Raw genomic sequence first — 18,366 nt, forward strand, 5'->3', positions numbered from 1 at the left:
AGAGAGAGAAAGAGAGGGAGGGAAGGAGGGAAGGAGAGAGAGAGGGAGGGAGAGGGAGGGAGAGGGAGAAGGAAATGGAGGGAGAGGGAGAGGGAGGGAGAGGGAGCGAGAGAGAGAGTCATGCAAATACAGGTACACCCTACCTAACACTGGCAAGTGGTTGTATGAAAACGTGATATTTGATGAAACTGCTAGAGATCAGATATTTCTATAGAAACACTACAATATCCTAAACAGAACCAGTCAGCCAATGCTATAGCACAGCAACATTTTGTGAAATTATCATGAGACTTTACCCCTTCCTCCCAAATTACTTGTTCATATTTGTATATCATTATGAAAGATTTAGAACCAGGAGCAAACTTAGATTCCATCTAATCTTATCCCGACATTTTATGGCTAGACGAGGAAAGTGAGATCAAGACAGAGATGAGTTGACTTGTCCATAGGCATCAGCTAAAAAACCCGGGTTCTAGAGAGAAATGGTGAAGTGAAGGATATGTTCCCAACATTTTGACCTTCACAACAGAGCTATAGACTGGAAATCAAGAGGTGAGATTTGGGGCTCTGTCATTATTACCTATTTGACCTTGGTCAAGTCATTTCACTCTAGGTCTCAGTTTCCTCCTATGTAAAATGAGAAGGTTGGACTACTGGAGAATGTCTTGGGATCCTTCCATCTTTAACATTCTGTGATTGATGGAGTGCTGGATTGGTTTCAGAGAGACCTGGGTTCAAATCTCACCTCTAATTATTTAGTAGCTGTGTGACATTGGGCAATTCTTTTGACATCTCTGGACTTCAGTTTCCTCCTCTAGAAAATGAGGGGATTGGACTGGCTGGTCTCTGGGGTTCTTTCCGGTTCTAGATCTGCATTCCTAGGAGGCTTCTTCTGGCTTCTTTGATTGTTGCCTTTTGAAAAAGACATTTCCTAAGTTATTATTCCCAAACTTTGGCCTCACATTTTTGTTATTTACTAAATGTCAGGACGAAGGGAAGGAAACATTCCTTCTCTCCTGCATCAGGAGATGTTAGTAAATATTTCCATGTTCTGGAAGGCTTGACTTTAAAGCTTTGGTTGTGTTCAAATAATTGATGCCAGACCAACTCACACCTTTGAGGATAACCCGGCAAAGTCAGAATAAGTGAAGGAAAAGTCTGCAGGGAAGAGACTTACCAGCACTGCCCCTTTAACTGCCTAATCCCTCCTTTGCAAAGAACTAAAGATAATAGGAGACCTCTGAGGTTCCCAAGTCCAGAGGAGAAACCCAGCCCCACCTCTGTCCTCCCACTAACTAAACCAGCTGGTTTTCATTAACACCTTTCAAATAAAGAACCTTGGAATAGCATTTTCCATTTGTGATGTCTTGGTACTGAGTGCTGGACAGTGGGGTACTCATATAAACTTAGTGGGAGTCACTGTTAAAGAGAAACTCCAAATTCCATCTACCAGTGGAGCTAGTTAACTAGATTTGTAGATTCACCTTGGAATTGGTTCAAGAATAGCAAAGTACTTTTTAAAGAATCCAATATTGAAACAAAGTCACGGCAAGTCAAGGAGCTGTCCGTGTAGAGGCAGTGTAGTGTGGCGGACCTGGAGTCCCAAGACTTGGCTTCTAATTCCCATTTGGCACCTATTAATCCATCAATTAATGTTTATTAAGCACCTACTATGTGCCAGGCACTCTGCTAAGCACTGGTTTATTAACTAGACAGCTATTAGCTAACTGTAGGCAAGTCCCCTTTATTTCTCTGAGCTGTTTCTTCTTCTGTAAATTTGGAATAATAATACTTAAACTGCTTACTTCCCAGGGCTGTTGGGAACAAAACCTCCAAGCACTATAGAATGCAATTCAAGTCAACATATAATTATTAAACACCTATTGTATGCCAGGCACTGTACTAGGTGGTGGGGATTCAAAAACAAAGATAAAATAATCCCTGGGCTCAAGAAGCTTGCATTCTTGGGCAGGACGATATGACGTCTGAAAAGAAGGATAATGTAAGGGATATTGAAGCGGAAAAGGAATAAGAATGGTGGTGATAGGTGGTAAGGAAAGGTCTCAGAGATGAGGGGACCCCAGAGTAGAGCCTGGAAGGAAGACAAAGACTCGATAAGGAGAAGATGAAGGGGTGCATTACAAAACTGGAGGGGGGGGCAGGGAATGACTTGTGGGCACAGACAGAGGCAGGAGATGGAGTTCCGAGTTCCAAGACCAGGTAGTAGTCTAGTTGGCTGGAATGCACATGAAAGAAAAGGAAATAATATTAATAAGACTTGAGGGGTGCATGAGAATAGATTGTGGAGGGCTTTAAGGACCAGGCTATGGAGTTTGTGTTTTATTCACAGGTGAGGGGAAGCTGGGGACGTCTTATGAGTGGGGAGTCACATAGTCAGACCTGAACTAAGGCACATAGTTGTTTGTTTTTATGAATGAGACCTCCTATTTGACTTTGAATGCTTTCCGTGGGCAGGCATGCTTAGGAAAACGTCTCTGTAAAAGTAACAACAGTAAAAAAGTCCTAGGTCTCAGGGTTAGAAGGGAACTTGTGGTTGAGATTCTGCCCCAAATAGAGGTAGATCCATGGGAGACACTTCAGACAAATGGTAGCTTTAGAAGACTTCTTTTGTTGTTGTTTTTAATAAAATTTTATTGATATCTTTTTTTTATGGCATCTAAATTCTTGCTTGTATTCCTCCTTTCCATCCCCTGGCAATCCTTTGTAACAAATGATTTTTTAAAAAAGAAAGAAAGATCAGCAAAACCAATCAATGCATCCCCAAATGTTCTGAGAACATATGCAGTTTTCCACTTCTGTGAATCCTCCTACCTCTGCCAAGGGTTGGAGGGTGAGATCTTTTAGGAGAATTCCTATTGGATTTACAGAGTCAGGAAATAGCAAAAGACATCGGGTCATTGGGGTTGCTCTCACTCACTGTCTCATTTTTTCTTTTTTGCTGGAGGAACCCCTGTAATTCAGAGACATGGGCCACTTAAACTAAAGTTGCTCTTCAGCCACCAGTCCTCATTCCCCCGTGCCCATCCATGTCAAGTCCATCTGTCCTGTGATGCAGTCTCCGATAACTTACCTTTCTATTATCCCCCGTAATCCTCGTTTTCTTGCTAACAAACTGCCTTCATTTTAGACCTCTGTTTCTCCCTACTCCCCACCGCCCCACACACAAAGAATTTATTTTGATTTTATCATGCAATTAATTTTATCTATGTTTTGATTCCCCTTTTAGTTATACACCTCTTGACAACAGGGACTGTTTCATTTTTAACTTTTTCTATCCCCAATGCCTGGCACACGCCTGACGCATAGTAGGTGATTTTTAAATGCTCATTGGATTGAACTGAATCTTGGTTGCCCTATTCTGGGCACTCTCTGCCATATCAATGCCCTTCCTAAAACAGTGGCCAGAACTGGACACAAGGCTCCAGATGAGGCACAGCTAGGCAGAGTATGGTGGACCCAGCATCCTTACCCCCAGAATCTATCCCTCCCTTAATTCAGCCTAAGATTGTATTAGCTTTGTTTGGACTGTCATAAAACCATTTCTTCATCTTAATATTCCATCACTTTAAAACCCCCAAATCTTACTATGACCAAACTCTGCTCCTCTCACTTTGTACTTGTGAAGTCAATGTTCTTAACCCAATAATAAGACTTTACCTTTATTCTTATTCATTTTCATTTTTTTAGAGCAAACCTCATCTCGTTTGTGAAGATTTTTTTTGAACATTGACTCTGTCAAGTAGTTTGTTAACATCCCTCCCAGATCTGTGTCATCTGCAGGTTTGACGATCATGTCATCCAAGTCACTGATAAAAATCTTCAGAGCACAGATCCCTGGGGTACTGCATTAGAGACCCCCATTCAACTTGACATCGAACTCTTGGGCTCTAGCACTGATTACACTGAATTATATTGTGTCCTGTTCCATCTTCTGCATTAGAATAGGGCAAGAAATTCTCTAAAATGCCTCCACAGCACAGAGGGAGGTCCTGCTTCACTTCACAATCCCATGTCTTACATTTATCTCTGTGACCTTGGGCTTGGGTTGCTTCAAGCCATTCCCCAGTTAGAAGATTGAATTACCTTTACCAATACAGATCGACAATCGCCATGCACTTTAAGGTCTTCGAAAATCAGCAGGAGTAAGAAGGTCAAGAGGCAAGAGACTGAGACTCTGGATACTCAGGCCTGTGGCCGGGTCTCCTGGGGACAGGCCTAGGCAGTTCAGAGGTAGGGTCATCCCTATCTGCATGGGATAACCTCAGGTGTTATTCCAAGCAATTGACCCACTCCTGGACAGACCTCTGGGAACTCTGCCACTAAACCTGGCAAACAGTTCACAGAAGATGAAGACCTCAGTGAGGAGTAGAAAATAAATGTAATTCTTTATTTATGGCTGTGCAGTCATCCCGTAGAGGTCAGGCCCAAGAGCCTTCATTCCAGAGACCACTACAGGGGTAGTGGATAGAAATCTAGGCTCAGAGTCAGGAAACTGTTGGTTCAAATCCCGGCCCCAGGGAAGCGTACAATGAAGAGGGTGAACTCTAACTAAGGTCCTTTCCAGCTCTAACTCTATGGTCCACACCACAGTGCTCTTGGACACAGGAAATACTTTAAAAAATACTTTTCATTCATTCATATACTAGCATGCACCCTGACCACCCTCACTCTCACTCCATCCCAATCTACCAAGCTATAGGAATTCCCACTTAAAGCTGGAACAATGAGTTTTTAACCTGAAACAAAAGTGGTTTCTCAGACCTTTTCCTCATTCAACTTTATTGATGACAGGAGACCTAAGGCAGCATGAAACACTCTGTGTGTCTGTGTCTGTGTGTGTGTGTGTGTGTGTGTGTGTTTACTGGGAGAGTGGAAGACACTGACAACGACTGTGCAGCAAATAGTCCATACAGGTCCTGAGAAGGGCAGCCAGCTCCCTGAGAAGGGAGTCAAGCCCTAGCGCCTGGGGAGTTGGGGGAGGGAGGAGGCTTTGGAGGGAAGGCTGTTTGGAAGAGGGGCATAGCAAGAGACCCTGAGAATGGTACCGCCATGGGAAGGAAGTCCTGAAAGTGCTCCCCACTCCCAAGTTCCATTTGTCCCATATGGTTTATGCCTTTGCCCACACTTCTCCATAGGATTGGCATTTCCCTTCTGCTAAACTACTGTGGGACTTGTTCATCTTCCCACAGTGGCCCACGAACCTCATTGCTGGGAAATCTCATCAGCCTACAAGGTGGAATCAGCCTGTACTCACCCTTGAGAGAGTCCCTTCTGCCCCTCCAATTGGAGGGCAGAGGCATGAGCTCCAGAACCTATATGAGGAGGTCCCAGTCAGCTCCCCATTGGGCACTAGCTGCACTGCTTTTAAACTTCTCCATCAATCCCTCATGCCTGCTACCTTCTTCCACTCTCTTCCTTTTCACTTTCCTTCTGTGTGTTTTCTTCCCCTGTTAGCTTGTAAGCATCTTGAGCTTTATTTCTATTTGTCTCCCTAACACATAACACAGTGCCTGGCACATAGAAGGCATTTAGTAAATGTTCATTGACCGACTGAACAGACTGCTTGTTCATTCTGAAGCAAGATGCTGGGAAAGCTCCTCTGCCCCCCAAATGTCACACATATCCCCAATTCTACTATTATAACTTCATCCTTTGGAATCAGCTTTGCCCTCTCCAGCCTCCTTTTTAAAAATGTAAATCCCCTGAAAGGATCATGTATTCTATTCTTCATCTCTGGAAAGAGAGGGGTGGAACCTTTTCAGTTTCCTCTTAGGTTTAATCTTCCCTTGTGAGAATATAGAGTCCTAGTTGGTGGGACTGTCTTTCTTCCTGCTTTTCTTTGTATACCCAGAGCTTAGGTCAGTAACTGGCATATTGCACACATTTAATATTTGCTAGTTGACTTGACTTTTGAGATCTGGGAGCCTATGGGCACTGTTTCAGAGTCAGCGGACTTGGGTTCAAATCATGTCTCAGTGTGACCATTTTACCCCCCTGGGCCTCAGTTTCCCTCACTATGAAACAGGGGGCTTGGACAAGATGACCTCAAAGGTGCCTCCTACCTCTAACTTGATGATCCTGTGACCTAGAAAGAAGATTTTCAACCCTTTCCTCATTCCATTCTACTGATGACAGGACACTTGGGGCCCCATAAGGCCTCGGGTGTCCAAAGGAGGGAGTCAGGGTCTGAAGGAAAATTCCGCTGGTCTCACAATTTTTGCCCAGAACTCTGTGTGTGTGTGTGTGTGTGTGTGTGTGTTTGTGTGCTTGCACTCACATGTGTGTGTCTTTGTCTCATTAAAATACTATTCTCCCTTAGGGACACACTGCCAAAACATAGACCCCTCTAGTATTTTTCCCAATTCCCTTTCTTGACCTGGCACTCTGTCTCTCCTGGCACATCTCTGCCCTCTCTTTCATGTCTACTTCTGGGATATGAGGGCTCCTGAGTCTTGCCTTTGCAGGAGACAAGGCCATATCTGGTAATTGCAAACCTACAAGCCCAGAGATGCCAGGGTGGAATGTAAGAGCCCCAGCTTGGAGCCCTGCAGGCAAGCAACCTGGTATCCCAGACTAGAGAAGGCTTTGGTGTCTCTTGACTACAGGAAAGAAGGCTGGGCCCTGCTCAGGATGAGCGGGCAGCAAACAGGCCCAACAAGTTCTTAAAGATGGGGCTCCCAAGGTTTTGGCAGGGATTTCCACGAAAGCCGAGCTCCTAGAGAGTACAAAAGAAGTCAGGATGTGGCAAAGACCCAAACCAGAAGAAGGAAGACCTGAAGACCAAACACCCTTCACACACACACACACACACACACACACACACACACACACACACACTGCTATCAAGCACTAAGGTTATTCTACTCTTTCCTGGCGTTTTCCCCCAATCATCCTTATCCAACATAGGATAGAATCATTTATACGTTTATTTATTCAATATATATTAATTGACAAGACCCCTCACTTTTAAAAAAATACAATGTAGAAAGTCAATTTAGAACTTATACTTTGAAGAAGAAAAAAAAGAATGTTAAAATTGTTTTTATATGTAATTGGGAGAAAAATAAAATATTAAATGAGATTTCTTAAAAGGAATATGGTTATACAAATATTTTTTTAAAAAACAAACTCACAGATTCCAGGTGAAAATACATGAGGATACCTACACAGATGCTCACAGAGAGAGCCGGTCTTCCTCTTAGACAAAGGAGGCAACTGTCTATATGGTGTGATGTGAATGGCCTGGGAAGATCCTTCTGTCCCCAAATATCTCCCCAATGGATGTTTGAAATTCCATCATTAATGATGTTGGGAACTAGGGGGCACAGTGGACAGAGCACTTGACTTGGAATTAGGAAGACTCATCTTCATGAATTCAAATCCAGCCTTAGATACTTATTAGCTGCGTGACCCTGGTCAAGTCACTGAATCCTGTTTGCCTCAGTTTCCCCATCTGTAAAATAAACTGGAGAAGGAAATGACAAACCACTCTAGTATCTTTGCGAAGAAAACCCCAAATGGGGTCACAAAGAAAAAGATACGACTAAACAGCAACAACAGATTTCGCTTCTTTGGGTTCAGAACTTCTTTCTGCAGGATTCTCTTTTAAAATACAATCACCAGATTGGTGAGAAACTTGAGGTACTTGAGACATACATTTTCACACAGGGTGAATGCATGGAATAGTTTTGCTTCCCTGTGCTTATTTGTTCCAAAGTTCCCTCCCTCCCCACCCCCCCTCGGAAAGGGGTTGGAAAAAGAGAAGAAAATTATCAAGAGTGATTTTCCCCTCCCCATGTAAAAAAAAAAATGAGGAAAGATGAGAGTCATTGAAGCCCTTTTTAAAAACACCCAGAAGAAAACAGAAGGAAACACAGACAACAGGACAGCTTTGAAACTCTGTTGGATTTATTATATAATTTTGAAAAGAATTAAAAGCTATACAAAGTGGAGGTGTGTGGTTTCACACGGAATCTCCTTTTCCCTTTCTTTTGAATGGAAATGCTCAGTTTGTCAAGTCCAAAATAACCCCCCCCCCAAATTATCTTCACTTAATGTATGGGGGAGAGGAGTAAGGGGGTCTAAATCTATAGGAGGGGCTTAGGGTGGCTGGGCTAGATATGATCCGAGGACTGGTCCACCTTTGCCAAGATTAGCAGGTTGGGGGGAGGGGGGAACACGTGCATCAGCCACAATTGGGAGGAGGAAAAAGGGAAGGGGGCAGGTAGGAGCCATATTGTTTAGGCTCGGTGATGTTTCCTCCAGTCTCCCACCCTTTGGCTGGGAGAGAGAGAGAGAGAGAGACACCTCAACTCAAATCGAGGAAGGAAGGGCATGATCTCACCACATCGTCCACTCTCAGCAGTCTCTAGATTTGCAGGCACTGTGGTCAACTTACACAAATAGGAGGCAGCTTGTCCATGCCTGGGACTCCAGTCTCTGTCTCTGTCTTCTCTCTCTCTCTCTCTCTCTCTCTCTCTCTCTCTCTCTCTCTCTCTCTCTCTCTCTCTCTCTCTCTCTCTCTTTCTCTCTCTCCGTGTCTCTCTCTGTTTATCTGTCTCTCTGTGTGTTTGTCTCTGCATCTGTTTCTGTCTGTCTGTCTGCCTCTCTCTGTCTCTGTCAGTCTCTGACTCTATCTCTCTGTCTCCCTCCCATCGCTCCCCCAGGGTCCTCTCTCATAGTGTCTTTGCAACCAATCAGGAGTCTTCTCTCCCCCTTCGTACCTTTCCCAGGGTCCTGCTTCTCACCTGAGTGGAAATGAGAATTAAGTTCACAAACTCCAGTCTCTTTTCTCCTCTTTGCTTGCCCCGATAGCCCTGAAAGTCACATATTCAACGTCTCTTATCTGGGGGGAAGGAGGTCAGGCATGGGAGGGCCCTGGATGGCTGTCTGGAGTGGAGCTGAAATGAATGCAAAGGAGGCAGCTGGAACAGGAGTTTGGGTGGAGGTGGGACAGCCAAGTCCCCTTTGGAGTTCTGCCTCCCACTAAGTGTGGGCAAAGGTCAAGCCCAGCCCAGGAAAATGAATTCCTCGTGTCACTGCCAGGCCCAGGGTCCATGCAGAGGTGGATCTACATCCTTTTCCAGCCTGTTGCCATTCTACGGCTCCTTCTTGCTGTCAGGTACCTGGCTCCACAAGAAATACTGGCTCTGGGATTACAGGACCAGGGTTCAAATCCTGCCTTTGCCACTGAATACCTGTATGATTTGGGGTAAGTCATTTCACTTTCCTGGAGTTCAGTTTTTTACCTGTAAAAGGGGCAGGGTTGGACAAGATGGCTTCTCACTCTATTTGGAGATAGCCCTAATTGTTAAGAAGTTTTTCCTTAACATCAAACTGGCTTCAACTTCCAATCTGTGGTCCTTGGGGCACACTGGTAAGGTCGATTGTAATGAATCTTCTTTAAAATCAGAGAGACTTTGCCTTCCCGAGGGATTGGCCCTAAGATTCTGATAAATAATAAGGTCCTTTGGGAACTTAGCTGCTATCCTTAAAGGTAAGGACAGTAGCCTAACCAATTGGAGGGTGGAGGGGTGGGGGGAGAGACCAACAAATCCACCCATCCGCCAATAAGCATTTATTAAACGCTGCTATGTATCAGGCACCGAGCCAGGTGCTGAATAGGTTATCATTTGAAACCAGTCATGAGAAAGCTAGGACCTTCTGAAAACATCTGTAGTGGCACTTTTTAAAATAAACTTGTACAATAACCCCCAAGAGAGACCAACAGGCTCTGTTTGTTTCCAACCTGGAGTTTGATTCCACTTAAATATCTAATGTGAAAAGCTATGGAGTGGAAGAGAATTGTGGTTACCAAAGACCCTGTATGATGCAACAGCCAAGAGCATGGAGTCTGGCCCAGGCAATGGGTGGTTGGGGGGGAGGGGCTGCCAAGATGTTTCCTCTATCCTATGGGCCATCTGGTGATCATTAAAACTGTCAATAAATTAAAAGCAACAACTCGTCAGGAAAATTCCAGCCGAAACCACCAAAAGTTTTTTTTTCTCTTAAGTGTGGGAAAAACTAACAAAATTGGAATTTCAGCTTTTATCCAGGCTAGAACATTAACTAGAATAACTTTAGCCTCATTTCCATTTTTTTAATTATTATTTTTGGTTCCTTTCGGATGAGCTGCATGACAGGGAGGAGACTTTTCTTCTCTCCATCTCCGGTAGAAGCTTCCTTATCCCCTTCACCTTTGCCACTAAGTGCTTCCAGAGGAGACACTGGGGGCTTTCTCCTCCAACCTAGTCTTTCTCATCACCATGGGTGATGACATAGCACAGGTTCTTGTAATCGAGATTACCACGCACATCTGGAGGGAAAGCTGTAAACATCTGTTTGATCTGGAAAATAAATGCAAGAAACAGGCATCCACGGGGTGGGGAGGGAGGAGGAGAGAACCCCAAATCCCTCCAGCTGGCCTCCTGTCGGACAAAGACATGCCTTGTCCAGTCTCACTCGAGCGAGAATTCTACTCAGAACCCTCATCCAAGTTCACTGAACCCTCCCAGCCTTTGCTGAGCTCAGGACAGCCGCTAGCTCTCCTCCCCATGTGGGTCCTAACCGGACCTTCCTTGGAGGGTCACAGAACATTGGTGAGAACTTCTGAGGTCACTGAGCCCAACCTATCCCCATACCTTCCTTGGACTCAGGCCCTTTGTCAGTTAATGCAGGAAAAATTGCCCTTCCTCTTCCCAGCCCACAGGATGTGTGACGAATGAATGTGCAGAATTCTTCGGAGGATCCATATTTGGGCATCTGAGACAGTGGCGTTACTTTCCTCCAGAGTCACCCATCATAAATGTGACCACAAAAAGTAAGGCCGAGTCCCTGCCCTCATGAAGCTTATGATCCCAAACTGTGATTTCATCGGTACAAGCAGCTGGGTGGACAAGTAGATAGAGCGCTGGGCCTGGAATCAGGAAGACCTGAGTTCAAATCCAGCCTCAGATGCCTACTCGGCTGTGTGACTCTGGGCAAATCACCTAATCTGTTTGCCTCAGTTTCCCCAACTGTAAAACAGGTATCATAACAGCATCCGACTCTCACCGGGTTGTTGTGAAGACTGAGTAACTTAATATTTGTAAAAAGCACTTAGCACGGTGTGTGGCACATAGTAGATGCTATCTAAATGCTTATTCCCTTCCAACCCATCCCCCCTCAGACAGACTCCCAGCGAGCAGAAGCAGATCAGCACCTGCTCAACAACTTCAGAGTCTTAGAGAGTGGCCTGGGGTCCCTGGGAAGGAGAATGACCCATGTAGGGTGACACGGTCGGTATGTGTCAGAGACCAGACTTGAACCGACATCTTCCCGACTCTTAGGTCGGCACCCTGTCCGCTATCTCATGGTTGCCTGTCTACAATCTAGCAAGGAAATCTAATCATAACAATTCATTTACCGACGGCTCTCCTCACGACCACCCTACAGGGAGAGATAATAGAAGCCTCGGCCTCGCTCTATGTGGATACAGAGCGGATCTATGTTTTTGTCAGTGTGGGGAATTCCTGGCATCAACCGATCATTCGACGGCAAAACTCATTTTTCTAGGTGAAGGAAAACAGGTCCCCACCCTGAGAGGTCATCAAGTCCATCCCCCTGCCTCTGGGGAGGATCGCAAATCCCAAGGACAGAAAAGATGACCTTACCTCCTCCTCGCTGAACCGGTCTGCCTGCGTCATGAGCCTTTCTTTGATGCTGTCAAAATAAAAAACAAAGCAAATTGCTTCATTTCATGGCAGGAAATGATCAGCCCTCGGAAATGTGGCCATGTTCCTTTATCTGAGCCTCAGTTTCTCCTTCTGCAAATCATGGGGAATGAGCTGAATGTTTCCTAAGCCGCCTCCCAGGCCTCGTGCTTGAGGAATTGTTCCGAACACGGTTGCGTGAAGTCCCGTTCTGGTCCGGCCGGGCCAGAGACCCCCCACAGCTTCCTCCCCGGTGAGGACGATGGCCACATTTAGAAACAGCATCAGGGATTTATCTCCTTCCTTCCCATGTTATTTATTACTGAAGTTATTTGCCTTGAAACAGAATATTGTTTTCTCCAGCTAGTTGGCTTCTGCTTTTTATTCCCCAGGGTAACAAGCTACAGATGATCGTTTCTCCCAATTGGTGATGGTTCTGTCTTCCCCTCCTGCCTTTCTTTGTGCTCTCACTCTGGAAAACCTGCAAACATCACGAATCCTTAAAGGTTAGAACTGGCGTGGACCTTCACTGTACAAATGGGGAAACTGAGGCAGAGAGGGAGGAAGTGACTTTCTCAAAGTCACACAGCGAGTTAATATAAGAATCAGGATTAGATCCCATGTCTCCAATCTCCTACTCGGTGCTCCTGTGCAGGTCCCTAAGGACCTTGCAAAGAATTCTCCCTCTCTTCTCAGCCTTCAGAGATGCCTCTGCTTGGAAAGAAGGTCAGTAGGATGATACAGCAGCATCCTGCTTTGAGGCTAGATCTAAAAATCGAAAAATAGGGCCTCAATGGCATTCCCTCCCCCGCCCCCCTTCAAGGCCCTGAGACTTGATTAGAACCCAGCACCCAAGCACTAAAATATCAGCTTATTTTATCTCTAGTCATTTGTTCTTCCTATCCCTCACAGAGATCAAATGTCATCCCCTTCCTCATACCAAAATCCCCCTCCATAGCTTCCTCGGTAGCTCCAAAAAGAGCTCCCTGCCTTCCCTATCAGATCCAGCCCCCGGCCCAGCAAAGCTGGCAAATTCTTGTTCCATTCTTTCCTTCTGAGGTTTTTAAGGCTCAAGATTTACTAAACATCGATAGGGCTCCAGGGGCAAATGATGCAGTTGTCCATGCTACATGATGTGGGGAGACTCCGGTAGATTACTGCCTTCCTAATCCCTGAAACTCCCCTTGGGTTGGCATCCTAACTCCTTGGGCTCAGGATTGGCCTCTCCAGGCACCTCTCTTAAAATGTGAGCACTGCCATAAATCTCTGGCAGATCAAAAACGAGAAAGATCATTATGCCCTAACGGATTTATTACAAGCCCTTTGTGAGACAGCAAAGGACTGGGAACAAAGGAGATACTCATCAGTCTGGGAATGACTAAACAAACAGGAATGGAACGGAATTTTACTTCACTATGAGAAATGGTGTCTGTGACAAATTCAGAGAAGGATGAGAAGACATGAAATGATGCAGAGGGAAGTAAGCAGAACCAGGAAAGCAATATACACAGTGCCACAATAATGTAAATAGAAGGAACAAAAAAAATACTGAATGCTGTATAATGATAATGCTCAAGCTTGGGTGGCTCCCCAACAGAGGAGAGAAAATGTACCCTCACTTTGCACATGAAAAAAACCAAGGCTCATCCACCAAATTACTTCAAAACTTTAAAATGAGATTGACCATAGAATTTTAGGATTGCAGATTTAGAACCAGAGGGGAAAGGAAGGGCCATCCAGTCCAGCCCTCAGATGAGGAGACCAAGGCCCATCAGACAAATAATTGCATGTCCTAGATGTAGAAAGACCTTAAAGGTCATCTAGTCCAAGTCTTCATTTTACAGATGAAGGAACTGAGCCCTAGAAAGATAGTGAGGGAGAGAGGCAGGATTGGAACTCAGCTCTTTCTCCTTCATGGACAGCTGGTTTTATCAGCATTTTCCCCTGGGAATCCATCATGATTTACCCTACCTTTTATGTCCCTGGAGCAACAATTCCTGCCCTCCTCTCACCTCCCCCCACCAAAGTCTGCCATTTCTTTTTTTTTCTGGAGGGGAGAAGGGAAGGCAATTGGGGTTAAGTGACTTGCCCAAGGTCACACAGCTAGTAAGTATTTCAAGTGTCTGAGGTCGGATTTGAACTCAGGTCCTTCTGACTCCATAGCCGGTGCTCTACTCACTGTGCCACCTAGCTGCCCCAGGTCTGCCATTTCTTAAGTGCTCAGAGGTGCCTTTCATGCTTTCTGTGTGAGATATCACCCTTTGTCCCATTGGGCAGCGAAAACATTATGGGCTATGAAGGTCAAGGTCATGGCAGTGCTGGGAATAATCACCCCCCCAGCACATAGACATAAACTCGAGAATCTTAGGCTTGATGGGCCTAAATGTGTACTAGAAAATTTGAACGGAATGCTCATATTGGAGGAAGTAAGGGTATGGGGGAGGGATGTGGAGAATCCAGTGTCTAATTATAATCTTCTGATGCCCAGCCCACCCTCCATCCTCTGGCAGGGGCACAAGGAAACCAAGTTAAAGACCTATGTGCATTTTCCATTATTTATTTTATAGAGGAAGGAGAAGTCACAGTTTCCAATGTTGAAAGTTATGTCCTTTTCACATACTATTTATTTCTGGAAGAAAAACAAGAACTTCCCCCCAAACAAGACAACAACCAGAGCCTTCTGGTGCCTTTACAGAATTCGTGCCTAGAGTCATGTTGTGGGGCTCTCACTGATGAACAGTCTGGCCAATATCAACTGGTTCTAATATTGAAACTATTTTGTTGTTCCTTTGATTTGCATACAATCATTTAAAAGATTATCATTGGAATCTGCGGGGCAAGTGACTTCCCCTGATCCAGCAGCACATGGAACAAGGGCAGGGGAAGAATGAAGGGGGTGGGGAGGTGGGGGCCTCATCACGGGGACCTCAGGAGAACCACATTATTAGGAACATACTAGGAGACGCTGCCATCAACTCCCTGAATTCTCTCTCCCTAGACTCCTGGGGTGGGAGGGAGATGCTGAAGGTGGAAGGACATAGAAAGCACCAAGGGGTCTGTGAGAAGTGAGAAAATAGGGCCAGGGCTGTAAATCGGTAAAATGTACCGTCCCCAGCCCATCTGGAGGCCCATTCCAACCACCATCAGATGGACTACATGAGTCACAACTTTCCAGACGAGGTGAAAATACAAGAGGAGACGGGACATAAACCATGGCCCCCCCAGGCCCGTTCATATGGAGATGAACAAAATAAATGTTGATTAAAGGTCATCAAGGCTTTTTTCCCAGTGTTATTTAATTATTTTAATATGGAACACAATTATCGTTAAAATTTAAAGTTCTAAAATATGACATTAATTGGGCTTGGAAGATCCATGTTAAAGTGGGAAGGAAAAGCACCAGCCCAAGAATCTGTTACAAAACCTTCAAATCTCTAACCCAGGGGAGCCCATGAGTACAAACGAAAACCTCAAAGACATTTCAGGAATTGATTAAATGGTTTGCTCTGTAATGATCAGCATTACCCTCAGGTCTAATAAGGAAACATCACAGTCTCCAGTAGGGACAGACTAAAGTAACTGTCTACTTTGAACAGAGCAGAGAGAAGGGAGCTCTGACCTTTGGAGAGAGAGGAGTTTGGCTGGGAGGAGGGAACTGTCTTCATTTTAACTGTGAAATATGCCATCTATAGGAAATAGCCCAAGAGAGTTTGAATAGAGGGGAGCATTGCATCTGACTGCCATCACCTCAAGGGCAAGATCTCCAACTGGGCTTTCCCTGTCTTGATTTCTCACCTTGTAATCTACGTCCAGAATTAGGAACCATTTCAGAGGCTCGCCTCAGAGCCCTTTCAGGTCATCCAACAGCACACACTTTCCCAAGCCTCTCTTGAAAATCATCTCACAGTCTCCAGATTTATTCAAAAAGCTCTCAACCATTGTATTGTTTATCAATGCCCTTCCAAGGACCCAGTCAACCACTGAAAAGGAGGGCATTGGATAAAGCCCAGCCCTGCATGACCTTGGGCAAGTAATTTAATGTCTCTGGGCCTCAGTTTCAACTCAGTCCATGATTCCTGTGATCCAAAGCTTCAGAGACCTATACCTTGACCTTCAGTCATGCCACCCATGCTGGGCCTGGGAGCTATCATATAGAATAAGTGGATTTCAGAGCTGAAAGGGACCTCAACTACCATCGATCCATACCTGAGAGGTGCTGGAGCCAGCTTGTATCAGCTTATAAGAGCTGGTTGTTAAACGTTCAGTGGGAGCATTTATACCTTAGAAAATGGCAAACCCTACATACCAGAGATATTACAGAGGTAAAGTCAACAAACCTTGGCAATAGATTGAATATGAATACACAGGTGAGAGCTAGTAAGTTGTTGAGGGTAACACCTAGGTTGGGAACCTGAGAGCCTGGGAGGATGATGTCACCCTCTACAGCAATAGGGAAGGTAGGAAGGGGGTAGGGTTTAGGGGGAAAGATGAGTTTGGTTTTGGATATACTGAGTTTAAGATGTCTCCTGGATGTCTAGTTGGAGACATCAGAAAGGCAATTGGAGATGCAAGATTGGAGGTCAGCAGAGAGGCTAGAGCAAGATGTGTAGATTTGAAAATCGTCAGAGTTAATTAAGTCCATGGGAGTTGATAAGATCACCAAGTGGTATGTAGAGGGAGAAGAGAAGACAGCCCAGGACAGAACCCTGTGGAACACCTGTGGTTAGAGGCCATGATCTGGATGAGGATCCAGCAAAGGAGACTGAGAAGGAATAGTCAGAGAGGTGAAGAGTGGTGTCCCCAAAACCAAGAGAAGAAAGTACCAGGAAAACAGGAAGACCAACAGCACCAGAGGCTACGGAAAGATCAAGGAGAATGAGGATTGAGAAAAGGCCATTGGTTTTGGCAACAGAGATCATTAGTAGCTATGGAGAGAGACGTTTTGATGAAATGAGGTCAGAAGCCAGATTGTAAGGGGTCAGGAAGAGAATGAGAGGAAAGTAAAGGTACCAGTTATAGACTTCTCAAGGGGTTCAGCCACAAAGGGCAGAAGAGATCTAGGATGACAGCAGGGATGGAAGGATCAATTGAGGAGGTTTTGAGGAAGAGGGGAACATGGCATGTTTGTAGGAAATGAACCAGTAGAGAAGGAGAGTTTGAAAATAAGTGATAAAGTAGGGATGACAGAGGGAGTCTTGTGGAAGGAATGGGATGGAATGGAACCACTTGAGCCTTGGTAAGGAGAAAGGTCACTTCATCATGTGAGACAGGTGAAGGAGGAGAGAGTGGCAGAAGGCATCTGTGTGATATGAGATCAGGAAGAGGGAGCTCTTGGCAAATGGCCTCAATTTCTTACTTGTAAAATATGATGCAAGTTTCTCCACTGACAGAGTAGGCAGAGGCTGTCATGGGAGGTTTGAGGAGAGATGAAAAGGTTTAGAAGAGCCACTATGGAGAGTGAGATAACGAGTTGATGAGAGATATAGTAGGATTGCCTGGCAGCAGTGAGGGCCCAGTTGAGGTTTTATAACATAAACTCATAGTGAACCCAACCAGAAATCTTGTCCCTTCATTGGACAAGTAACTCCTTTGGGCCTCAATTTCCATATCTGTAAATATGAGAGGGTTGGACAATATAATCCTTAAGTTCCCTTCCAGCTCCAAGTGTATTATTTTATGCACTATACTCTTTTATATCTCTCAATGAAATTCTGTTCTTTCTTTGTGAAGGGTTACTCCAGATGTGGATAATCAAAGATAAAACTAATTGCCTTCACACTTTAGCCTTGGCAAGACCCCCTTTGGATAATGTGGAAATATAAATAAATGTCCTCTCAGGAGCCACAAACTTTGAGTGGTGTCTACAGTAGAAAAGAAGCATCCAAAGCCAAATATTTTCAAGGAAAATGAATACCCTCCCCAGGGAAACCTTTGTCTCCATGCCCTGAGACTTGTTTTTCAAGAATTGGGTTCTTAGCAAGAAATGTGATAGTAGTTTCCATCTGGGCTGTGTCTCCTCACTCGTTGCCAAACATGGTGATTATGATCACCCATATGTATTCAATAGGTAGAGATCTGGGGGTTGTAGGTTGATTTCTCTCCAAAACACAGAGGTCAGTCTATCTAATGCCCGTGAGTGTCTGGAATTCTTCAAGTGACCACCTATCATCCTTCCTCATCTGGGGAAGGCAATATTGGAAAACCATCCATCCATTCAACTGTCTTTCTATGCAGGATGGAGAGAGGACACATTTCTCTTAAAGTGGATTGTTTAACAAAGCTGAACAGTGAGTGCTTATAATGACCAAACCTGGTCCTAAGGAAGTGATATGAAAATCTCCTTCCTTTATGTGTCCCAGGGATAATTCCATAATTATCTACCTGTCCAGGGATAGAGATGAAATGAAGAAATGCTTTCCCTTGTGTTACTCCAGATGTGGGGAGTCAAGCTAAATGCTGTTCACCTCACATTTCCCCTTTCCTTGGAGAAAATGAAGACTATTGATACAAAAATTTTTCGTACATTGTGGGGTGTCATCGCTGTGGTAGTTGTTCTTGCTTAATTCCTTTTCTTTGTTACAGAGGAAGACTTACTAGATGGGCTGGAATAGGGGGCTTATATCTGGATTGACTGTGATTTTTTAAAACCATCAAT

General features: G+C 44.8%; 1 protein-coding gene across 1 annotated transcript in view; it reads right to left on the minus strand.

The window, feature by feature from the left end:
• Nucleotides 1-7,907: 7,907 nt before the first annotated feature.
• Nucleotides 7,908-18,366, minus strand: part of MYL10 (myosin light chain 10) — a 31,858-nt gene continuing 21,399 nt past the window's right edge. Inside the window, exons 6-7 of the mRNA XM_036768664.1 lie at nucleotides 11,673-11,721; nucleotides 7,908-10,367 (exon numbers count right to left, since the gene is read on the minus strand). Of these exons, the coding sequence (XP_036624559.1) occupies nucleotides 10,269-10,367; nucleotides 11,673-11,721 (148 nt within the window). The 3' untranslated portion in view covers nucleotides 7,908-10,268. The remainder of the gene's footprint in view (nucleotides 10,368-11,672; nucleotides 11,722-18,366) is intronic.

Source organism: Trichosurus vulpecula, chromosome 7 (genome assembly GCF_011100635.1).
Source record: "Trichosurus vulpecula isolate mTriVul1 chromosome 7, mTriVul1.pri, whole genome shotgun sequence".
NCBI classification, from domain to species: Eukaryota; Metazoa; Chordata; class Mammalia; order Diprotodontia; family Phalangeridae; genus Trichosurus; species Trichosurus vulpecula.